Below are 21,300 nucleotides of genomic sequence, written 5' to 3'. Positions count from 1 at the left end.
CAATTCTCACCTTGAGGCATTGCATGTCCAGTACCTCTTTCAGGAGGCAGAGAATGTGCATGACTCTCTTCCATGGCATGGGGAATACAGTATCTATTTTAGCTTTGTTTGGGAATCTCATCCTGTGGTTTGAGCCCTATGGGACAGGTTTGTCCACTCTGCCTTGCTGTAGAATCCAATCCAAGCCTTCTGATTGGGCAAACGTCTCAGGTGATCCTCGGTGATTGGTTGAACCCACCCAGCGACCACTAGGCCACAACTGGTGTGTTTTGATTTTGCAGGACGAGGGTGCTCAGCCCCTGAACCTGTCGTCCAAGCCTAAGACAGCAAGCGAGAGCAAGTCACCCACCTCCCCCGCTTCCCCACAGGTCCCCACCATGAAGCTGGGCCACCATAGCACCGGGTCCATGAAACACAGCACAGCCCCCTCCAGCATCGGAGGACCACCGTCCAGAGTCAGCTCCATAGGTAAGGGACTGCGCCCACTCACCACACATACACAAATTGAACATAACACACACACACACACACACACACATATATATATATATATATATATATATATATATATATATATATATATATATATATATATATATATATATATATATATATATATATATGTATATATAATATATATATATACAGTTGAAGTCGGAAGTTTACATACACTTAGGTTGGAGTCATTAAAACTCGTTTTTCAACCACTCCACAAATTTCTTGTTAACAAACTATAGCTTTGGCAAGTCGGTTAGGACTCCTACTTTGTGCATGACACAAGTCATTTTTACAACCATTGTTAACAGACAGATTATTTAACTTATAATTCACTTCATTCAGAAGTTGACTGTGCCTTTTAACAGCTTGGAAGATTCCAGAAAATTATGTCATGGCTTTAGAAGCTTCGATTAGGCTAATTGACATCATTTGAGTCAATTGGAGGTGTACCTGTGGATGTATTTCAAGACCAACCTTCAAACTCAGTTCCTCTTTCCTTGACATCAGAAACAAAATTGTAGACCTCCACAAGTCTGGTTCATCCTTGGGAGCAATTTCCAAACACCTGAAGGTACCACGTTCATCTGTACAAACAATAGTAAGTATAAACACCATGGGACCACGCAGCCGTCATACCGCTCAGGAAGGAGACGCGTTCTGTCTCCTAGAGATTAACATACTTTGGTACGAAAAGTGCAAATCAATCCCAGAACAACAGCGAAGGACCTTGTGAAGATGCTGGAGGAAACAGGTACAAAAGTATCTATATCCACAGTAAAGCAGTTCTATATCGACATAACCTGAAAGGCCGTTCAGCAAGGAAGAAGCCACTGCTCCAAAACCGCTAGAAAAACCGCTAGAAAAAAGCCAGACTACGGTTTGCAACTGCACATGTGGACAAAGATCATACGTTTTGGGGAATGTCCTCTGGTCTGATGAAACAAAAATAAAACTGTTTGGCCATAATGACCATCATTATGTTTGGTGGAAAAAGGGGAAAAAGGGGGAGGCTTGCAAGCCGAAGAACACGATCCCAACCGTGAAGCACGGGGGTGGCAGCATCATGTTGTGGGGCTGCTTTGCTGCAGGAGGGACTGGTGCACTTCACAAAATAGATGGCATCATGAAGGAGGAAAATTATGTGGATATATTGGAGCAACATCTCAAGACATCAGTCAGGAAGTTAAAGCTTGGTCGCTAATGGGTCTTCCAAATGGACAATGACCCCAAGCATACTTCCAAATTGTGTTAAAATGGCTTAAGGACAACAAAGTCAAGGTATTGGAGTCACAAAGCGCTGACCTAAATTCTACAGAACGTTTGTGGGCAGAACTGAAAAAGTGTGTGTGAGCAAGGAGGCCTACAAACCTGACTCAGTTACACCAGCTCGGTCAGGAGGAATGGGCCAAAATTCACCCAACTTATTGTTTTAAGCTTGTGGAAGGCTACCCAAAATGTTTGACCAAAGTTAAAAAATTTAAAGGCAATGCTACCAAATATTAATTGAGTGCATGTAAACTTCTGACCCACTGGGAATGTGATGAAAGAAACTAAAGCTGAAATAAGTCATTCTCTCCACTGTTATTCTGACATTTCACATTCTTAAAATAAAGTGGTGATCCTAACTGTCCTAAGACAGGGAATTTTTACTAGGATTAAATGTCAGGAATTGTGAAAAACTGAGTTTACATGTTTTTGGCTAAGGTGTATGTAAACTTCCGACTTCAACTGTATATTCAGTGCGAAAGTATTCAGACCCCTTCACTTTTTTCACATTTCTGATTGTTTTTAAATAAAATATATTTTTTTAATCTCATCAATCTACACACAATAGCTTTTTAGCAATGTTTGCAAATGTATTAAAAATGAAAAACAAAAATAACTTATTTATATAAGTATTTAGACCCTTTGTGATGAGACTCGAAATTGACCTCAGGTGCATCCTGTTTCCATTGATCATCCTTGAGATGTTTCTACAACTTGATTGGAGTCCACCTGTGGAAAATTCAATTGATTGGACATGATTTGGAAAGGCAGACACCTGTCTATATAAGGTTCTACAGTTGACAGTATATGTCAGAGCAAAAACCAAACCATGAGTTCGAAGGAAATGTCCGTAGAGCTCTGAGACAGGATTGTGTCGAGGCACAGACCTGGGGAAGGGTACCAAAAAATGTCTGCTGCATTGAAGGTCCCCAAGAACACAGTGGCCTTCATCATTCCTAAAGCTGGCGGCCGGCCAAACTGAGCAATCAGGGGAGAAGGGCCTTGATGAGGGAGGTGACCAAGAACCCGATGGTCACTCTGACAGAGCTCCAGAGTTCCTCTGTGGAGATGGGAGAACCATCTCCTCTGCAGCACTCCACTAATCAGGCCTTAATGGTAGAGTGGCCAGACGGAAGCCCCTCCTCAGTAAAAGGCACATGTCAGCCCACTTGGAGTTTTCCAAAAGGCACCTAAATGACTGGATTCTTAGACCATGAAAAACAATATTCTCTGGTCTGATGAAACCAAGATTGAACTCTTTGGTCTGAATGCCAAGCGTCACATCTGGAGGAAACCAGGCACCGCTCATCACCTGGCTAATACCATCCCAACAGTGAAGCATGGTGGTGGCAGAATCATGCTGTGGGGATGTTATGCAGCGGCAGGAACTGCGAGACTAGTCAGGATAGAGGGATAGATGAACGGAGCGAAATACAGAGAGATCTTTGATGAAAACCTGCTCAGGACCTCAGACTGGGGCGAAGGTTCACTTTCCAACAGGACAACGACCCTAAGCACACAGCCAAGACAACTCAGGAGTGGCTTCGGGACAAGTCTCTGAATGTCCTTGAGTGGCCCAGCCAGAGCCCGGACTTAAACCAAATCTCTGGAGACACCTGAAAATAGCTTTGCAGTGACGCTCCCCATCCAACCTGACAGAGCTTTAGAGGATCTGCAGAGAAGAATGGGAGAAACTCCCATTGTGCCAAGCTTGTAGCGTTATATCCAAGAAGACTCAAGGCTGTAATGGCTGCCAAAAGTGCTTCAACAAAGTACTGAGTAAAGGGTCTGAATACTTATGTAAATGTGATATTTCCGTTAATTTTTATTTTTATCAATCTCAAAAAATGTCTAAAAACCTGTTTTTGCTTTATCATTTTGGGACATTGTGTGTAGATTGTTGAGGAGGGAAGAAACTATTTAATCCATTATAGAATAAGTAGTCGTAGTGGTAGTAATATAATAATATCAATAATAATAACAATAATAATAATATTAGTAGGGAAGAAACTATTTAATCCATAATAGAATAAGTAGTGGTAGTAATATAATAATAATAATAATAATAATAGCAGTAGTAGATATTTTAAGTAAGTATGCACATGAATGTCATTTATTTCACTCACATCACCATTAAGTAGTGTTTTAAGTAATGTATTCATGAAACACTGATTCACTGACAACAATGTGTGTTCACACATGTAAATATGCTATAATTAGGTCTCCGAGTGGTGCAGTGGTCTAAGCTAGCTAGCTCTAGAGTTTCTGGGTTTGAGTCCAGGCGGCCGCGACCGGGAGACCCATGGGGCGGCGCACAATTAGCGCAACGTCGTCCTGGTTAGGGGAGGATTTGGCCGGCAGGGATATCCTTGTCCCATCGCGCACTAGCGACTCCTGTGGTGGGCCGGGCGCAGTGCATGCTGACACGGTCGCCAGGTGCACGATATTTCCTCCGACACATTGGTGCGGCTGGCTTCCGGGTTAAGTGGCCGTTGTGTCAAGAAGCAGTGTGGCTTGGTTGGGTTGTGTTTCGGAGGACGCATGGCTCTCGACCGAGTCTGTTCTGGAGTTGCAGCGATGAGACAAGACTGTAACTACCAATTGGGGAGAAAAGGGGTTAAAAGTAACAAAAAACAAAACAAATTAATACAAAATAAAAGAAAATGCTATAATTAGTGTAGGCTATGTTTTCCCATTGTGTATGCCTATAGGGTATATTATTGTCAAGCGTTTATTAGCCAGAGAGGCAGGGATGGTTAAACAGGAGTTTGAATAGGAAGAGGAGGAGGAGGAGGAAAAGGAGGAGGAGGTGGAGAGATGGAGGAGTGTGAAGGATAGGAGGGGAAATGGAGTGATGGAAGAGGAGAGTGTGTTTTTCAGATGAATAGAGTAGCTGTGTGACAGGCGGGATTTATCACAGATGAGATTAGACAAGCCTCTTATAGAACGATACACACATAACAACCTGCATTAATAACACAATAACAGCAGACACACACACAGACCACAAGGCTATTATAAACACACGACATGGCTGTTAGAACTCACACACACACACACACACACACACACACACACACACACACACACACACACACACACACACACACACAGCTATTATAATACACACACAGCTATTATAATACACACACACATTATAATACACACACACATTATAATACACACACACATTATAATACACACACATTATAATACACACACATTATAATACACACACATTATAATACACACACACATTATAATACACACACATTATAATACACACACACATTATAATACACACACACATTATAATACACACACATTATAATACACACACCCCTCCTCCTTTTGCAGCAGTTAGCCATTTCTAACTTGTATTCTTTCTAATCTCAGTGTTTTTCAACAAATCGCAGGATTTAATAGTAGATTAGTGGATTTACATCCCAGTTGTTTTTTGTTCTGACAAATGGATTTCAGATGGAACATGTTGAGGCAAGCCGTTTCATTTAGATCACAATGAGTGTCTGTCTGCTGCCACGGCACACAGTCTGTTTCCGTCGGTTCCTGTTAGTGTTACCAGGTCAGGCAAAGATTCACGTCGTTTTCTATTGCAGTCAAACACAGAGAGACAGGGAGTTATGACTTTCAATGGATTTAATAACACATGGTTATTATTCATTGTCTTTGTGTGCGTGCTCCTCTCTGCCCAGTCTCCTCGCAGCATCTGTCCTCTATCAGTCTATCTCCCACAATCCAACCTCTCCTCAATGACAGTCTCCGAGAGTCTGATCTGAAGGACTGAACTTTGAATGCCTGTCAGTGTCTGTGACCTCTACTGCTGAGACCCACTCTGTGTGACTGTCTAATTTCAACAGTGTGTCTGTGGCCACTCTGAATAATTAGTGCCAGGCCAGGGCAGAGTGAGGCTGCAGGGTAGGGTAGGGTTTGGGCTCTGGCTGGGTCTCACTGTTGTCCCCAGCCCTCCTATCTGGGTCATGCCTAGGTTGGCAATCAGACACTCAAGGACACACACACAGTACACACACACACACTCACACACACATAACGAGAGAGAAGAACGCAGACACAGTACATCTCTGCTCACACACACACACACACACACACACACACATTGAATCCAGATTAAAACCCACTACCATCCAGCAAGCCAGCCATCACAGCCCACAACACCGGCCTCTCTCTCTCTCCAGCCCTCTGCATCCAATTTTGCCGTTATGACTTCTGTAAGAGTTCACTCCTCTGTCATTACAAATCTGAGAGTGTAATCTGCCCTGAGATGGCATTAGCAGGAGGGATTAGTGACAGATAAAGGGCCATAAGCTTGGAGCAGCTCTTTGTTAACCCAGAGATGGAGAGAGAGCGATAGCACGGCCTCCCTCATCCCTCATCCCTCCCTCCGACCTCCCGCCTCTCACAATCACACAGCAGATGCTGCTGCCGCTCCGTCCGCTAAGCTGCGACAATAACACAAATAACAACGCTGAAAAGAAGCAGAGAATCATCTTTGATATGTGTTGGGCAGATGTTTCCGGAGGGGCAAATTAGCAGGCTTTTTGGGTTTAATAGGAGTAATCTTCCGGGATGCCGCCTGCGCTTTTCTACTCTTCAAAGAATTCCATGAGCTTTTGGATGAAAAAGACTAAATGGATAGTGAGGGAATGTGTGTGTTTGCGTGGACTGGCAGGCGGAAAGGATGTGTGTGTGTGTGTGTTTGTGTGTGTGTGTGTGCGAGCGAGCAAGCATGGATGTGTGTGTATTTGTGCAACAACGACAAAAAACCTGTATCCCCTTTCGGGAGGAATGCTGGGGCTTTTCAGTAAATCTGAATGATGTGGAGATTTGAGATTTGAGGGAATGGACTTTTAGATGGTCTGTCAGGATACCTTTGTACCCTGTGTTTACCGTTCTGGTGCGGTTTCTGTCTGCCGCTGGGTGGGAGTGAGGTTCACCAGGGGAAATAACATCCAGACTTAAAATGGCAGGGTTTTGACAGGGGTGTCTGTATGTGTGATCTGAAGGTCACACGCACCCATGCACACGTCTCCCAGTGGAGGCTAAGAGAGAGCCGACCTGGCCACGGGTCACACACACAGCCTTAGCAGTCAACTGGTCAGTCTGTGTCCGGGTGAGTGTACGACTGCATGTGTGTGTGTGTTTCCCCTGTGGTTGTGTGTCATGTATTTACCTCACAGGGGTTAAGGACAGTGTTTATTCTGGATGGCCTTAGAGACTGTTTACATCCAAATAGTTTATCTCTAAAAGAGCTGGAGCGATCTGCAATCTGACAAACAGATTTACAGTTGAACAACCAACAATCAAAGCTCTAGTCAATTCTATTTTGATAAAAAAAATGGTAAACTAAAATACACACATACAGTATACACTACCGTTCAAAAGTTTGGGGTCACTTAGAAATGTCTTTGTTTTTGAAAGAAAAGCACATTTTTTTGTCCATAATATTTTTTGTATTGAACATTTATTTAACTAGGTAAATCAGTTAAGAACAAATTGTTATTTACAATGATGGCCTACTGGGTTAACTGCCTTGTTTGGGGGCAGAACAACAGATTTTTACCTTGTCAGCCCAGGGATTTGATTTAGCAACCTTTTGGTTACTGGCCCAACGCTCTAACCACTAGACTACCTGCCGCCCCCTAGGCTACCTGGCAGCTTCATTAAATAGTACCCGCGAAACACCAGTCTCAAAGTTAACAGTGAAGAGGCGACTCTGCAAAGAAAAGCCATATCTCAGACTATCCAATCAAAATTTAAGATTAAGATGGGCAAAATAACACAGACGCTGGACAGAGGAACTCTGCCTAGAAGGGCCAGCATCCCGGAGTCACCTCTTCATTGTTGATGTTGAGACTGGTGTTTTGCGGGTACAATGAAGCTGCCAGTTGAGGACTTGTGAGGCATCTGTTTCTCAAACTCGACACTCTAATGTACTTGTCCTCTTGCTCAGGTGTGGACCGGGGCCTCCCACTCCTCTTTCTATTCTGGTTAGGGCCAGTTTGCGCTATCTGTGAAGGGAGTAGTACACAGCGTTGTACCAGATCTTCAGTTTCTTGGCAATTTCTCGCATGGAATAGTCTTCATTTCTCAGAACAAGAACAGACTGACGAGTTTTAGAAGAAAGGTCTTTATTTCTGGCCATTTTGAACCTGTAAGTGCTGATCGAAACCTGTAAGTGCTGATGCTCCAGATACTCAACTTGTCTAAAGAAGGCCAGTTTTATTGCTTCTTTAATCAGTACAACAGTTTTCAGCTGGACTAACATAATTAAAAAAAACATGGATTAGCTAACACAACGTGCCATTGGAACATAGGAGTGATGGTTGCTGATAATGGGCCGCTGTACGCCTATGTAGATATTCCATTAAAAAGTCATTTACAACATTAACAATGTCTACACTTTATTTCTGATCAATTAGATGTTATTTTAATGGACAAAAAAAATGTGCTTTTCTTTCAAAAACAAGGACATTTCTAAGTGACCTTAACTTTGTACGGTAGTGTATATATACATAAAAAACTCATTCCTGATATTTCCCCTCATTGAGTTTTTAAATAGGAACATGCTCTTCTGTGTATCTCTCTCAGACCTGCTGTCATCCCTGTCCTCCGGGGGCTATCTGAACGACCACGAGGCTGTGACCAAGGCCTTCGCTGAGGCCAGACAGATGAAGGAGCAGCTGAAGAGAGAACAGCAGGTGTTGGACGCCAAGGTTGCCGCCGTCAACAACCTCAGCCTGAACAACGGGCGCTCCGACAAGGTCAGATATGTTAGTACATCCTTAACCTTACAACTATTCTTTTATTCAACACAACCAAATGCCTTCTGTCCTCATACTACTAACAGGAGATAACCCTGTACCATGACATTAGATTAAAGAATTAGGAATAAATTCCCCTCTAGAAAAGTAGCTACATTATGATAAAAAAATTATAATAATAATAAATAAATAAAAATACAAAAACTGAACCTGAACCTGCACTTGACCAACCCTACATCCCCAGACGCTCTCTAGATAAGAATGTCTACAAAGTACTGCAATGCACAATATACTATATTATCCTACAATGTAATGTAATATGATACAATATGTTCAAATGTAATGTCATATTCTAGTATAAATCACCTTTGTAAAATATATTGCAACACAATGTATTGTATGTAATATGATATAGCACGTTAAGATGAAATGGAATTCAACATTTTGTCTGTATATATCGAAACGGTCATAATTGTCAATCACCTGTGTAATAAGAGCAGTACAGGTAAATTGGCCAGTTAGAGAAACCCTTGGCTGAGGTAATGTGTGTGTGTGTGTGTGTGTGTGTGTGAGTGTGTGTGTGTGTGTGTGTGTGAGGCGTGCTGGGGGCAGGGTGGGTGTTGGGGAGGCTGGAGGAGACGGGGGAGGCGAGGGGGGTGCAGGAGGAGGGCACGGGGAGCCTGCTAGCAAAGCGTCGAGGAGACGCTAATGCGAAGTGACGGCGCCCGCTCCTCGGCAGCGTGGCTAAATTGTGGTTATTTGTTAAACACACTGGGAGTCAGCTGGTGCACACACAGAGGCACACACACGCAAGCGCGCGCACACACACAAACACACACACACACACACACACAAGCACGGCAGCGTACTGGATCTTAAAGAGCATCTGCACTGCTGACATTCAACAGCTCTCTCTCTCTCTCTCTCTCTCTCTCTCTCTCTCTCTCTCTCTCTCTCTCTCTCTCTCTCTCTCTCTCTCTCTCTCTCTCTCTCTCTCCCTCTCGCTCTCTCTGTCTTCCCTCTCTCTCTCCTGTCACATTTGTCTCATACCTAAAATGGACATTTTTTTTTATTTAAAGCATGTAATTTATTCAGAGTTGACTTTCAATGTGAACCCCATAGCCATAGCTCCATAGGGACCTGACAGGTCCACTACTCTCTGCCCAGCTCGCCCCTAATCCCCTGGGGTTATAATTGTCCTGATTGCTGGGTGGATGGATGAAGCTGGATGATTGCCGGGTGGATGGATGAAGCTGGATGAACAACATTAGAAGAATAATCCTCCTCTCCTCTCAGTCGGCCAGTCTCAGTCCTCTATAGTTTCAAATAGAGCAGACCATGTGTAGGTTGGCTACTTTACTATAACTCATGACTGGACACTGACTGAAGGTTACCGCTGTGACACATGATGCCTGGGTGTCAGTTTTATACGGTACAGTGCAGCACCTAGTGTAGTTTATTAGTCAAGCAACATGAATCACAATGAATAGTTTTGCTTTCAGTTTGTTAAACGACTTCCACACCTCAACTTATTTTCAACTCTGACTTAGCGAGAGGCTTTCGGGTCAAACACAGCCATGCTGTCTTTCTCTACCGTTGTTATGTCCTAGAAATGATGTTTGTTTTATTATCCGTAGACCCTCAGCCGGTAGGACTTTAATATTGATATCAATGAACCCTTCTTCAACCCTTTAAATGGTTTGGGATTGATTGGCGTTGAGGTTGCAGTGAACTTTCCATACGTACAATGACACAGGCACCGATCAATGCTAGCAGTGTTTTACTAAAGAGACAGGGGGTTTCCTGGTGTCACTTGTTTCACCGCAAGTCATCTCTGCAGCATTTTTCCCTGAAATAGTTTCACGCAGACAAATCCCATTTCTCTCGCTTGTTCTCGCTCTTCCTCACTGTCTCCACTCTCGCTCCCCCTCTCTCTCTCTCGGTCTCGCTCGTTCCCTCTCTTTAGCGATGATATTTATTCAAATCTGATGAATTATCTCTGCTGAACAATTAAATTGTAGTGCTGTAAAACAGAGACATGCATTTCATTAGGCTGGTGCCAGTCTGGCTGGGCCATCTCCTAATGGTTAGGCCAGGGCTGGAGTGATGTTTTTAAAGATGCACGGCTTTTGGGATGGATTCTAATCGTATAATTAAGCTGTAAATGCAGGCTCTGGGTTTGGGGAAGAGTGTGTGTATGTATGTGTGTGTGTGCGGGGGGGGGGGGGGTTGTGTGTGTGTGTGTGTGTGTGTTTCAGCTGGTTGCATTAGCCATGTAAATGGACAGTCAATCAGCCTTTTATTGTCTGTAATAAATACGCAAGGGGTCATGCAGTGTGGCCCTTCACGGTGTGTGTGTGTGTGTGTGTGTGTGTGTGTGTGTGTGTGTGTGTGTGTGTGTGTGTGTGTGTGTGTGTGTGTGTGTGTGTGTGTGTGTGTGTGTGTGTGTGTGTGTGTGTGTGTGTGGAGCGCCTCTCTCTCTAATGGATCGACCCCAAGGGCCTCAGAGAGAGGAGGAGAGAGACACCCAGCATGCAGTTGGCTGCTGGGATAAAACACACACAGTCAATCTCATACACATCCAATCATAGCAGATGGACACAAACACAATCTCAATGTCATTCCCATAATGACATCAGCTGTTACCTGTTTTAGTGCCAGTCTTGCCCTCTGCCCCTCTTATCTCCACCCTGCCACATAGACAGGCTGGTTAAAGACCAGAGCACAATGCTTTAGTGCCAACTAACTATGCCCTCTACCCCACTAAGCAAGCCTAACAACACAGGTACACACAACCTCTGGCACACATCCAACATACAGTATCTACACGTGTTAATCTATAGCTTTATAGCCTGGTTATTGACTGATATGTTAACCTTACATGTTGATTGACTGACGCCTGTGTCTCTCTCCCCCCTGAAAACAAGGCAGTCTAATGTGTCTAAAGATTGATTGTCTCTAGATAATTGATTGATTGGTGCCCATGTTTACTGACTGATTGACTGACTGTGTGTCTCTCTCCTCTCCAGGACAAGGCAGCTCTGGAGAGTCTGAGCCACCAGCTGAAGCAGCAGTCAGAGGACAGAGAGAAGTTCAGCCACGCCATGATGGACTTCACCATGAGTGGAGACTCAGATGGTGTGTGTTTGTGTGTGTGCACAAAGATGCGTTTGTGCTTTGTCTTAAACAGTGTGTGTGTGTGTGTGTGTGTGTGTGTGTGTGTGTGTGTGTGTGTGTGTGTGTGTGTGTGTGTGTGTGTGTGTGTGTGTGTGTGTGTGTGTGTGTGCGCGTGCGCGTGTGTGTGTTTAAGACTGTATGCATATATGAAGAAGTGTGTTGGATTGTGTTAATGTATGTGTTTACATCCACTCTCTCCCCCTCCCTCCCACAGGCAGCCCCAGTGTGTCTGATTCCAGGATGTTCCGTGAGGCCCGGGGCCGAGGCAACAGTGAACCGCACATTAAACGACCCATGAATGCTTTCATGGTCTGGGCAAAGGATGAGAGGAGGAAGATTCTCCAGGCTTTCCCTGACATGCACAACTCCAACATCAGCAAAATCCTCGGTAAGACTAAGACCCCCTCCAGACGGCTAGAGGAGGGAGAGAGGGGTGTGAGAGGGGAGAGAAGGAGTGTGCCTGCCTGCCTTTCAAGGAAGAATAGAGAGAGAGTGGAAGGTGGAAGACCGGGGGAGAGAGGGAGAGAGGCGTGAGAATGCGTGTTAACCTGATTGAGCTGATCCCTTGTGTTGCAGCCAGGCAGTGCTCCCTCTCTCTCTCTCTCTCTCTCTCTCTCTCTCTCTCTCTCTCTCTCTCTCTCTCTCTCTCTCTCTCTCTCTCTCTCTCTCTCTCTCTGCGTTCCTCAGGTGCAGAAGAATACATGATCTGTCTGCCCTCTTCCCCTCAAGTCCTCTCTATGGAAATTACATCTCCATGTACATGTGTGTGTGCATGCTTGCCTGCCTGCTTTCTTGTTTGTGTGTGCGTCTCTCCCTTCCTCCCTAGCCACACCACATCAGTACTCAGTCATTGTCACTGTGCTCTGTGTGGCCCCTATCGCACACCGTACCTCCGTCTCTCTTTGTGACAGCAGCACTCTGATTGACAGCATCTTTTGTCCCGTCCTTATCTCTGGTTGCCTGAACATCTGTAGTGTAGTTAGCTAGCAGCGCTACTGAGACAGAGGGCTGGGAACCTAGCGGGGTCCCCAGAGACACACGACGTCTAAGGCTGGGAGAGAGACGCGACACAATCCACACACACACACACGACACACACACACACACACACACACACACACTGTTCCCCCGTTCCTCACAAGAAGCGGTATTGTGGAACTAGCGCTTAATGACTAGCTCTGGAGAGAGAACGGAGAGCTTCAACGACGATGATATAATTCATTATGCATTAAACAAGCACTCCAGTCTGTGACATTCTCCCCAGACCTCTGGGATTGTGTTTGACATTTTAAAGAGCTCCTAAACGTTTTATAACACTGGGAAATCTGGTTTTAATAAGGGCCCGCTCTCGAATGTTAACAGAAGGAGTTTTCTATTCCAGCAGGGAAGGGAAGGGAAAGGAAAGGAGTGTGCTAGCTGACCAGGCCAGCACAGACAGCTTTTACCCATTAACAGACAGTAGTAACAGAGTGTAAATTCAGCCCAGATAGACACACACCACACACACCACACCACACACACTGGGCCCAGAGCACGATCGACACACAGGCACACTTATACACTGCAGCCAGATATACTGTAAAGAGCCAGATTGGAGAAGATGTGTTTTGGTGGTTTAGAATTTGGTAGGCCTTCTGCAAAGAGGCTGTGAACATATTGGACGTGTTGTATTTAAATAACATTGCGTGCACGCTTGCTGTGTGCTTGCGTGTCTCCTCGCACGCTTGTGTGTGTCGGAATGTGTGTCTGCTTGCGCACTTATGTGTGTGTTAATAAAGTTAAAAGGACAGAATGAGGTACTCATTTTTGAACTCTGATGAGATGGACACAGTGAACGAGGACAACACTTAACCTGCTTTCAACTCTCTTTCCCTCTCTCTCTCTCTCTCTCTTTCTCTCTCTCTCTCTCTCTCTCTCTCCCTCTCTCTCTTTCCCCTTCTCTCTCTCTCCCTCTCTCTCTCCCTCTCTCCCTCTCTCCATCTCTCCCTCCCACCCACCCTCTCTCTCCCTCTCTCCCTCTCTCCATCTCTCCCTCCCACCCACCCTCTCTCTCCCTCTCTCCCTCTCTCCATCTCTCCCTCCCACCCACCCTCTCTCTCCCTCTCTCCCTCTCTCCATCTCTCCCTCCCACCCACCCTCTCTCTCCAGGTTCTCGTTGGAAGTCCATGACTAACCTGGAGAAGCAGCCGTACTATGAGGAGCAGGCCCGGCTGAGCAAGCAGCACCTGGAGAAGTACCCGGACTACAAGTACAAACCCCGGCCCAAACGGACCTGTCTGGTGGACGGGAAGAAGCTGAGGATTGGAGAGTACAAGGCCATTATGAGGAACCGTCGGCAGGAGATGAGACAGTACTTCACTGTGGGGTGAGTGAGTAACCAAAACCACACACACACACACACTTCTGACTGTGGGATAAAGTATTTCCTCATAAGGAGTTTTCCCTTACCTTTGTGTAACTTCTCGTTGTGGTCTGAGTTTATTATAAAGCACGTTGTGTTGACTGTAAAAACAGCTGTATGGAATGCATCTGATGGATTTAGTTTTATTCATTCAGATTTCTACATTATATTGTGTTATTAAACTGTACTAACTGTTGTGTTGTGGTTTTCTCCAGGCAACAAGCCCAGCTGCCCTTGTCCTCGGCGGGCGTGGTGTACCCAGGTGCCCTCGCCATGGCAGGCTTGCCCTCCCCCCAGATGCCCTCGGAGCACTCCTCACTGTCCAGTAGCCCCGAGCCCGTCGCCCCACCCCTCCAGACCCCCTACCATCCCAGCCTCAAGGGAGACGAGACCCGAGTCAAACAGGAGGCGTTGCGATTGGACGACAGCAACGGTGATGCGTACGACGACTTTGATTATGAGGACGAGGAGGGAGATTATGGAAGCGATAACGACAACCACCAATAATCTGGAAGCAGAGCCAATCAGAATCAGATACCCAGCTTCTTGCTGCAAACATCCCCGTCCGTCCACCAATCCTGAGAGACTATCCGTCCCTTATATCCAATCACATTCAATGTCACAAACCTCGCCCTCCTTTACCACTTAACCAACAAGGACTCTGGGACCTCAGAGCCAAGCCCCTCCCATTGGAATCTCGATACCAGCAACCGACCAATCAAATCAAGCACAGGACCTGTCACTCACACTGACTGTTACACAGACTGGAGTCTAGGAGGAGGCGAGTTGATTGCCGTGACTTCTGCTGAGTACTACACAGTACTACAGCGGACTAACAAAGTACTACGAAGTACTACAGAGTACTAGAGTATTACTGCTGTGTACGCCATAGAGGCAAGATGAGATACACATTATGTCATGAGTAAGCTACTATATGAGGAGAAAACACAGAAAAAACAACCTTTTAGACCAGTTTGACTTCAAAGAGACATTTTTTTTTTAAACAGCAGGCCTGTCAGTTGATTAAAGATACACTTTAAAATGGCCAACCTGCTTGTTTATGAAAGAGACACTTTTAAAACAGCTTTTTTTTTTCTTGGTTCTATGATATTCTCACTCAGGTACACGGTGCCAACAAGTGGCTTGTGAATGTGATTTGTTGTTTTTGTGCTACAGTTTTAATAATAGATACAAAATAGACATTTTTCCCTTTTCATTGTAAAGCACCTGACGGAAGTCAAAGCAAAACGTTTTATTTAGAATTCTTCTTCTTTCTTCAACTCTGCAGTGTACTGTCAGCAGATATCCTCCCTCTGTGTGTGTGACTCCCCTTATGAGAGTCAAAATGGGAAAGTCCAGTCAGGGCCACCGCCATGTGTTGGACAGTGAGGGCCGGCTCACTTCAGGGGACTGTGGGGGGGACCTCAGTCTCTCATCATGGGTCATCTTGGACAGTACTGTGTAATGAGACAATCTCCCACCAACCCTCTTCTCTCCTTTTACACTCTTGTTCTTTTACCCTTTCTTTGGCTTGCCTTTTTATTCTGATCAGGAGGACTTTGTGTCTTTGGAAGGTACAAACAAGGGTTTATTTTAGATATGAAACACCCCCTTGTATGTGTGTGAGAGTGTGTGTAAGCAAGCTCGCTGTGCGTGTGTGTGTGTTTTGTCTGTGTGAGCTGGTTTAGTCATCACTAGACACTAGATCCCAGAACTCTGTCCCTTTCCAAGACAAACAGAAACACTGGAGTTTCCCCTGTGAGCCCCCAGTACTTCAGTATCCTGGTGTATAGAGACAGAGAAAGCCCTATTCCTGGTGTACAGAGACAGAGTAAGCCCTATGACTTTCTTGTACACTCACACACACACACATCCCCAAGCCCCAGTTCCCCAATCGAAACCCCACAGCAACTCTAATCCGCTGCCAACTGATCCAGCCAGCACCACAAGCCAACAACTCTTACCCACAACACCAAACCCTCTCGTAATACTCCCAACTGATATCACACAAAATGGGTGTGTATTTTGTTATAGAAGTTTGGTGTGTTCCTGCGGGCTTCTACTGGTAGTTTTGAGTATTTGCTGTCTGTCCCCGTTCTGTCCCTCTCTCTGAGAGTTCCCCTCTATGTCCCCCAGTGTCTGACTCTGTCCCCGTCCGTGTCCCTAAAACACGTCATTCTGCTGTTCTTATTGGGAGGAGCTGATCGTCATATCAGCACGTCAGTGTTTCCTTTGTATTTCAATACTGTATTTTATCATTTTTATTCAAACTGCCTCCAGTGTAATAATATTATTAACAATAATTATAATGATGGTCAGCGTTTCTTTCAATTTGAGTAAGTTATGTACAGTATAATTTATTTTGGCCTCTTATTGGGTTTATTACGACCAATATGAAACTTCTTCGCTCAATGAAGCATTATTATATTTAGCTGGTTTAGAGTATTTACATCTAATGTTGTCCTTTTACTTTATACTTTATTTGCAATTTGCATATTCTTTGGTTTCTGTTTTTATCTGTTCTGTTTGTTTAGTATTAATCCTATATGGACGCTGGGTGAGGAGGAGGAGCGACACGGACGACAGCCAACGGACGGCTGTCGCTCTTCGCCAAGGAGACTGGACTTTCTATTCACTAACTCTCTCCCCATCCGCGTCCCTCATCTTGACAACGTAACCCGTTTATGTCCAAACCCACTTCTAAAAGCACTCAGACACTCTGTGTGGTCAGAGAAAAGAAGGTGATTTTTTTTTTGTTTGTTTGTAATGGTTCATGTATAATGTGAAGTTTCTTCTACTTTCTTTCTTTTTATGAAGACAAAAGAAAACGGTTCTATTATTCTATCCTGTTCTGTTTCCTCTGAACAAAGGAGCGAGGCTCTCGTTTACTAGGGTTGCTATTTCACCTGAGATGCCGTGGAACATCGTTGAGGCTGGCGGACACACAGACACAGCAGACTCACAAATTATTAGCAGACACAGTTGTGCAAAATTCGAATAACACGATCAGGATTTTGATCAAATTAGGACATGATCAGAACACACACACACACACACACACACACACACACACACACACACACACCGCACATTTGCGAGCCATAGGAAAATCTGTGTTTACTTTGCCAATTCAACAATGTTCTACAGCATAACCTGACATTCAGTAAGTAATGACCTGTCATATCTATGTGACTCTGGGGACTTTACTTTGTTTTAGCTCCACACAATGACCTAGCCATTAGCCATGTCCACTCACTCTACAGGTGTGCTGCCAGATAGTGACCCAGTCCAGTCATGCTTGCTGTAGATGTTTACTCTTACACAATCAATCACAACCATGCCTATTGCCAGATAGTGAGCCTCGCAGTCAATCATACTTGGCCATATAGACAACCTCACAATCAGGCCACGGTGAGACCTAATGCTGGAGAAATGGTGTCCTGTATTCTGGCTGGAAGCTGTAGGTTAGATTAGTAGGCTAGACAGTGTGGGGAAAAGGAGGGGTTTACAAGTTCAATCATCCCAGCTTGCTAGGTCTGCCACATACTGCGGTATTATACTGTACTTAGGGCCAGGAGTTTTGTGACCTGACCAGGACAAACACTTGGCTCTAGTTATACTAATGAATAGAGTCCAACGTTTTTCATGAGCAGGTTGACAGGATGATAGGCCCTGGTGATGTTGGGTGATACAGCGACGATGGTGACCATGATCGCGATGAAGATGATGATGATAATAACAATGAAGACAATCAAATGTCACGAGTGGAGCTCAAAACAAAGTCCGAGTTAGTCCAAAAAAGAAACACGTATCTGACCATCTCAACTTGACAAAATGGAGAAAGATAATTATGTACATATAACATAGAGTTATAGATTTATATTTTGTTCATAACACAGTGTAATATAAGTTGTATATTTCTTTTTCTCTTTTATTGATGTTATTCATGCTACAATAAAAGCAGGAGTTGATGTACTCTTACAAAAAAAAAGAGGAAAAATGACAAATAAACAAAGGAAACAACAAAAAAAGAGAGGCCGTGGGCTCGCCGTGCACCATCTGTTCTGAGTTCACTTTTTTCAGTATTATTGCCCGTCGAGGCTTTAATAAAAACAGCGATGTGTTCTGTAATGCTCCAATGGTCCTTGTGAGTTCTTTACAATGCACCTACACACACACACACACTGGTATACACTAGTATGAACAAAGGCTAGAGTAGATACCCGCACACTTTTCAATGCTAATTTGAAAGTTTTAACCCGGGAGCTTTCGACATTCTTCCATCACTTTACTCTGCACTTGCAGGTTACTGGATGTGTGTGCTGTACTTCTAAACTAAACATCGGCACTATATCCAGAATACTGTACTTATTTGCAGCTGCACTATATCCAGAATACTGTACCTATTTGCAGCTGCACTATATCCAGAAAACTGTACCTATTTGCAGCTGCACTATATCCAGAATACTGTACCTATTTGCAGCTGCACTGTATCCAGAATACTGTACCTATTTGCAGCTGCACTATATCCAGAATACTGTACCTATTTGCAGCTGCACTGTATCCAGAATACTGTACCTATTTGCATCTGAATGCAAATGATAAATGATAAAGAAGTCTCAGCCCTTTGTCTCTTCTCTGGAAACATAGTAAGGTGAAAGCAGTATGGTGGCAGTGGTGTAAAGTACTTAAGTAAAAAATACTTGAAAGTACTAGGTATCTGTACTTTACTATTTATATTTTTGACTACTTTTACTTTCACATCACTACATTCCTTAAGAAAATATTGTACTTTTTACTCCATACCTTTTCCTTGACACCCAAAAGTACTTGTTACAATTCGAATGCTTAGCAGGACAGGAAAATGGTCCAATTCACACATTTATCAAAAGAACATCCCTGGTCATCCCGACTGTCTCTGATTTGGTGGACTCACCTACCAGTATGGAAGCCTACCAGTATGGTGGAAGTCTACCTGCTATTTACTTTCGTCTTTCACATCAGTGAAGCCCTTTTAGACGATAGAGGTAAACTCAAGATACATGAAGCACGAACACTACATTTTTTTCCCATGACCCATTGCCCTATCAAAGCCCAGAAACAAACCCTATCACCATGGAACCCGTGTCGTGTGTTTCCCAGCGATTCAATCAGTTTCATAATGACATATTAATTATGCGCCAGGCACCTTATTCCCCACCTATCAGAGGGCCAGCTGTGAGGTGTAGAATCTAATTACAGCCAGTTAAACACCTTATAACCTAATTATCAACAACAAGAGAGATGAGAGAGAGGGAGAGAGAGAGAGAGAGAGAATGAGAGAATGAGAGAGAATGAGAGAGAAGACATCTTGCGAAATCTTAACTCAATTTAAACAGAACAATGATGTGTGGAATTCAATCCATATTGCCGAAATATTGCAGAAGATCTGCATTACAGCTTGATTGAAAGGCAACGTTCCCGCGTTCGTGGAGGCTGCATTCACGGTAAACGCTGCATATGTCGGCTCAATGGGAAATGACCTTTCCATCCTGCCCTTTGTCTGAGAGACGTGGAAGGATCTGATTTAGTTGTTATTTTAAAAGCTTTATATATTATTTGTGTCGTTAAGATTCATGTGGGGTTTAAGGGAAGTTGAAGCGTTCTCTTTAAAGGGTTAAACAAGGACTGTCACTCTCTATTAAATGCTAAAAAGCTGTCCCACATGCATGCCCATATTGTCTCACAATCACTCTGTGCACTTCACCAAACAGTCAGACATAAAAACAGTTTAATGCACAGAGTTGATTTTAGGTGGCTTTGCTAATTACTTTGCCAATTACCGAAGCATTACAAAACCTTTCAACGCAATTAAGAGCTGTGTTGGGGCAAATTGAGAATTCCTAAGTAAAGGAGTGGTTGTTGTTTGGGGGCAATCTGAATTTTAGATTTCTAGCCTGGAGGAGAGCCTGAGAAAGGGTTTATATGTGAATAGTTTAGGAGAGGAGAGGTTTTTCATTTATTATTGTCAGCAACACAGTAAAGTACACCTTTAAGCTGTTCTGTAGGAAATAAATGTAGTTTTATTTTAATTTGAAAGCTATCCACTGGCTATTTTAACTGAACTATCTGTATAGACAAAAGGATAATAATTATTCCAGTAGGCACATAATATTTACATACAGTAAGCACTTCTTTGTTTTACTGAATATTGTCGGTTCTTTAAAATGACACAATATCAGTTATTCTCTCTGATCTTATTGCTTTTACAACTAGAGTTTCTCTTCCAACATTACGATGAAAAAGCTATTTTCAGATGTGGAGAACTGTGTCTGTGTGCTTGAGTAGTAGCACGTGTGTGTGTGTGTGTGTGTGTGTGTGTGTGTGCAAGCCTGATTGTGTGTGTGTGATTGTGTACGCAACGACAAATGTTCATTTAGAGAGGGTCTCTGCTGCGACAGCTCGGTGAAATGTGCAGATTTGAACCGTCCGTGGGTGTTTCTGAAATTGAGTGAAAACGATGTCACATGAATGATTTAAAGTAGGTAATAGGATGTGATGTGGTGCTGAGCCGGCAGCTAAGCTGAGTTTAAGACGCGCTGCGTTAATGTATTCATGAGGAGGAGGGATTAGTGAAGAGAGAGCAGTAGCTGAGTGCAGCACAGTAGCCGGGGCCAAACGCACAGGCCCACAGACACAGCTAAATACACTGACACAGGCAGGCCCAGAGACTCAGAGATACTGTGTCTGTGCACGTTTTGGTTTTTGCCCTAGCACTACACTGGTGATTCGAATAACCAACGTTGATGATTTCATTCAGCTCGGGCAAAAACCAAAATTGGCAGGCCCACAGACAGCTAACACAGACAAGCACAGGCAAACACAGGCCCACAGACACAGCTAAACACAACTAACACAGACATACGCTGAACATAGGCCAAACACACAGGCCCACAGACAACTACTGAATTACAGGCCATACTGAGAGAATGTTTGGCTACGTTTCTATGTGGAAAAAGACAGTCCAAAAGACAGAGTGCATGGGCCTACTGTACCTCTGTACCTGCTCATTTCATACCAGACGCCTGTACTGCAGGTCAAGAAACGTTGAATTTCTGACTGTCACATGTTAATTTTGCCTTGGAAACCATTGACTCTGCACAGCATCACGAACACAAA

The 21,300-nt window shown here is 44.1% G+C and overlaps 1 protein-coding gene across 1 annotated transcript in view; it reads left to right on the top strand.

Annotated features, from left to right (window-relative positions):
- Positions 1-18,273, top strand: part of LOC110501045 (transcription factor SOX-5) — a 98,973-nt gene extending 80,700 nt beyond the window's left edge. The window contains 6 exon segments of the mRNA XM_090215049.1: positions 282-468; positions 8,392-8,564; positions 11,594-11,702; positions 11,956-12,129; positions 13,890-14,106; positions 14,358-18,273. Of these exon segments, the coding sequence (XP_090071175.1) occupies positions 282-468; positions 8,392-8,564; positions 11,594-11,702; positions 11,956-12,129; positions 13,890-14,106; positions 14,358-14,649 (1,152 nt within the window). The 3' untranslated portion in view covers positions 14,650-18,273.
- The last annotated feature ends 3,027 nt before the right edge of the window (positions 18,274-21,300 follow it).

This window comes from Oncorhynchus mykiss, chromosome 21, assembly GCF_057628025.1.
Source record: "Oncorhynchus mykiss isolate SJ-2025 chromosome 21, ASM5762802v1, whole genome shotgun sequence".
NCBI lineage: Eukaryota > Metazoa > Chordata > Actinopteri > Salmoniformes > Salmonidae > Oncorhynchus > Oncorhynchus mykiss.
Note: the sequence above shows the minus strand (reverse complement) of the source record. Positions and strands in the feature narration are given on the sequence as shown.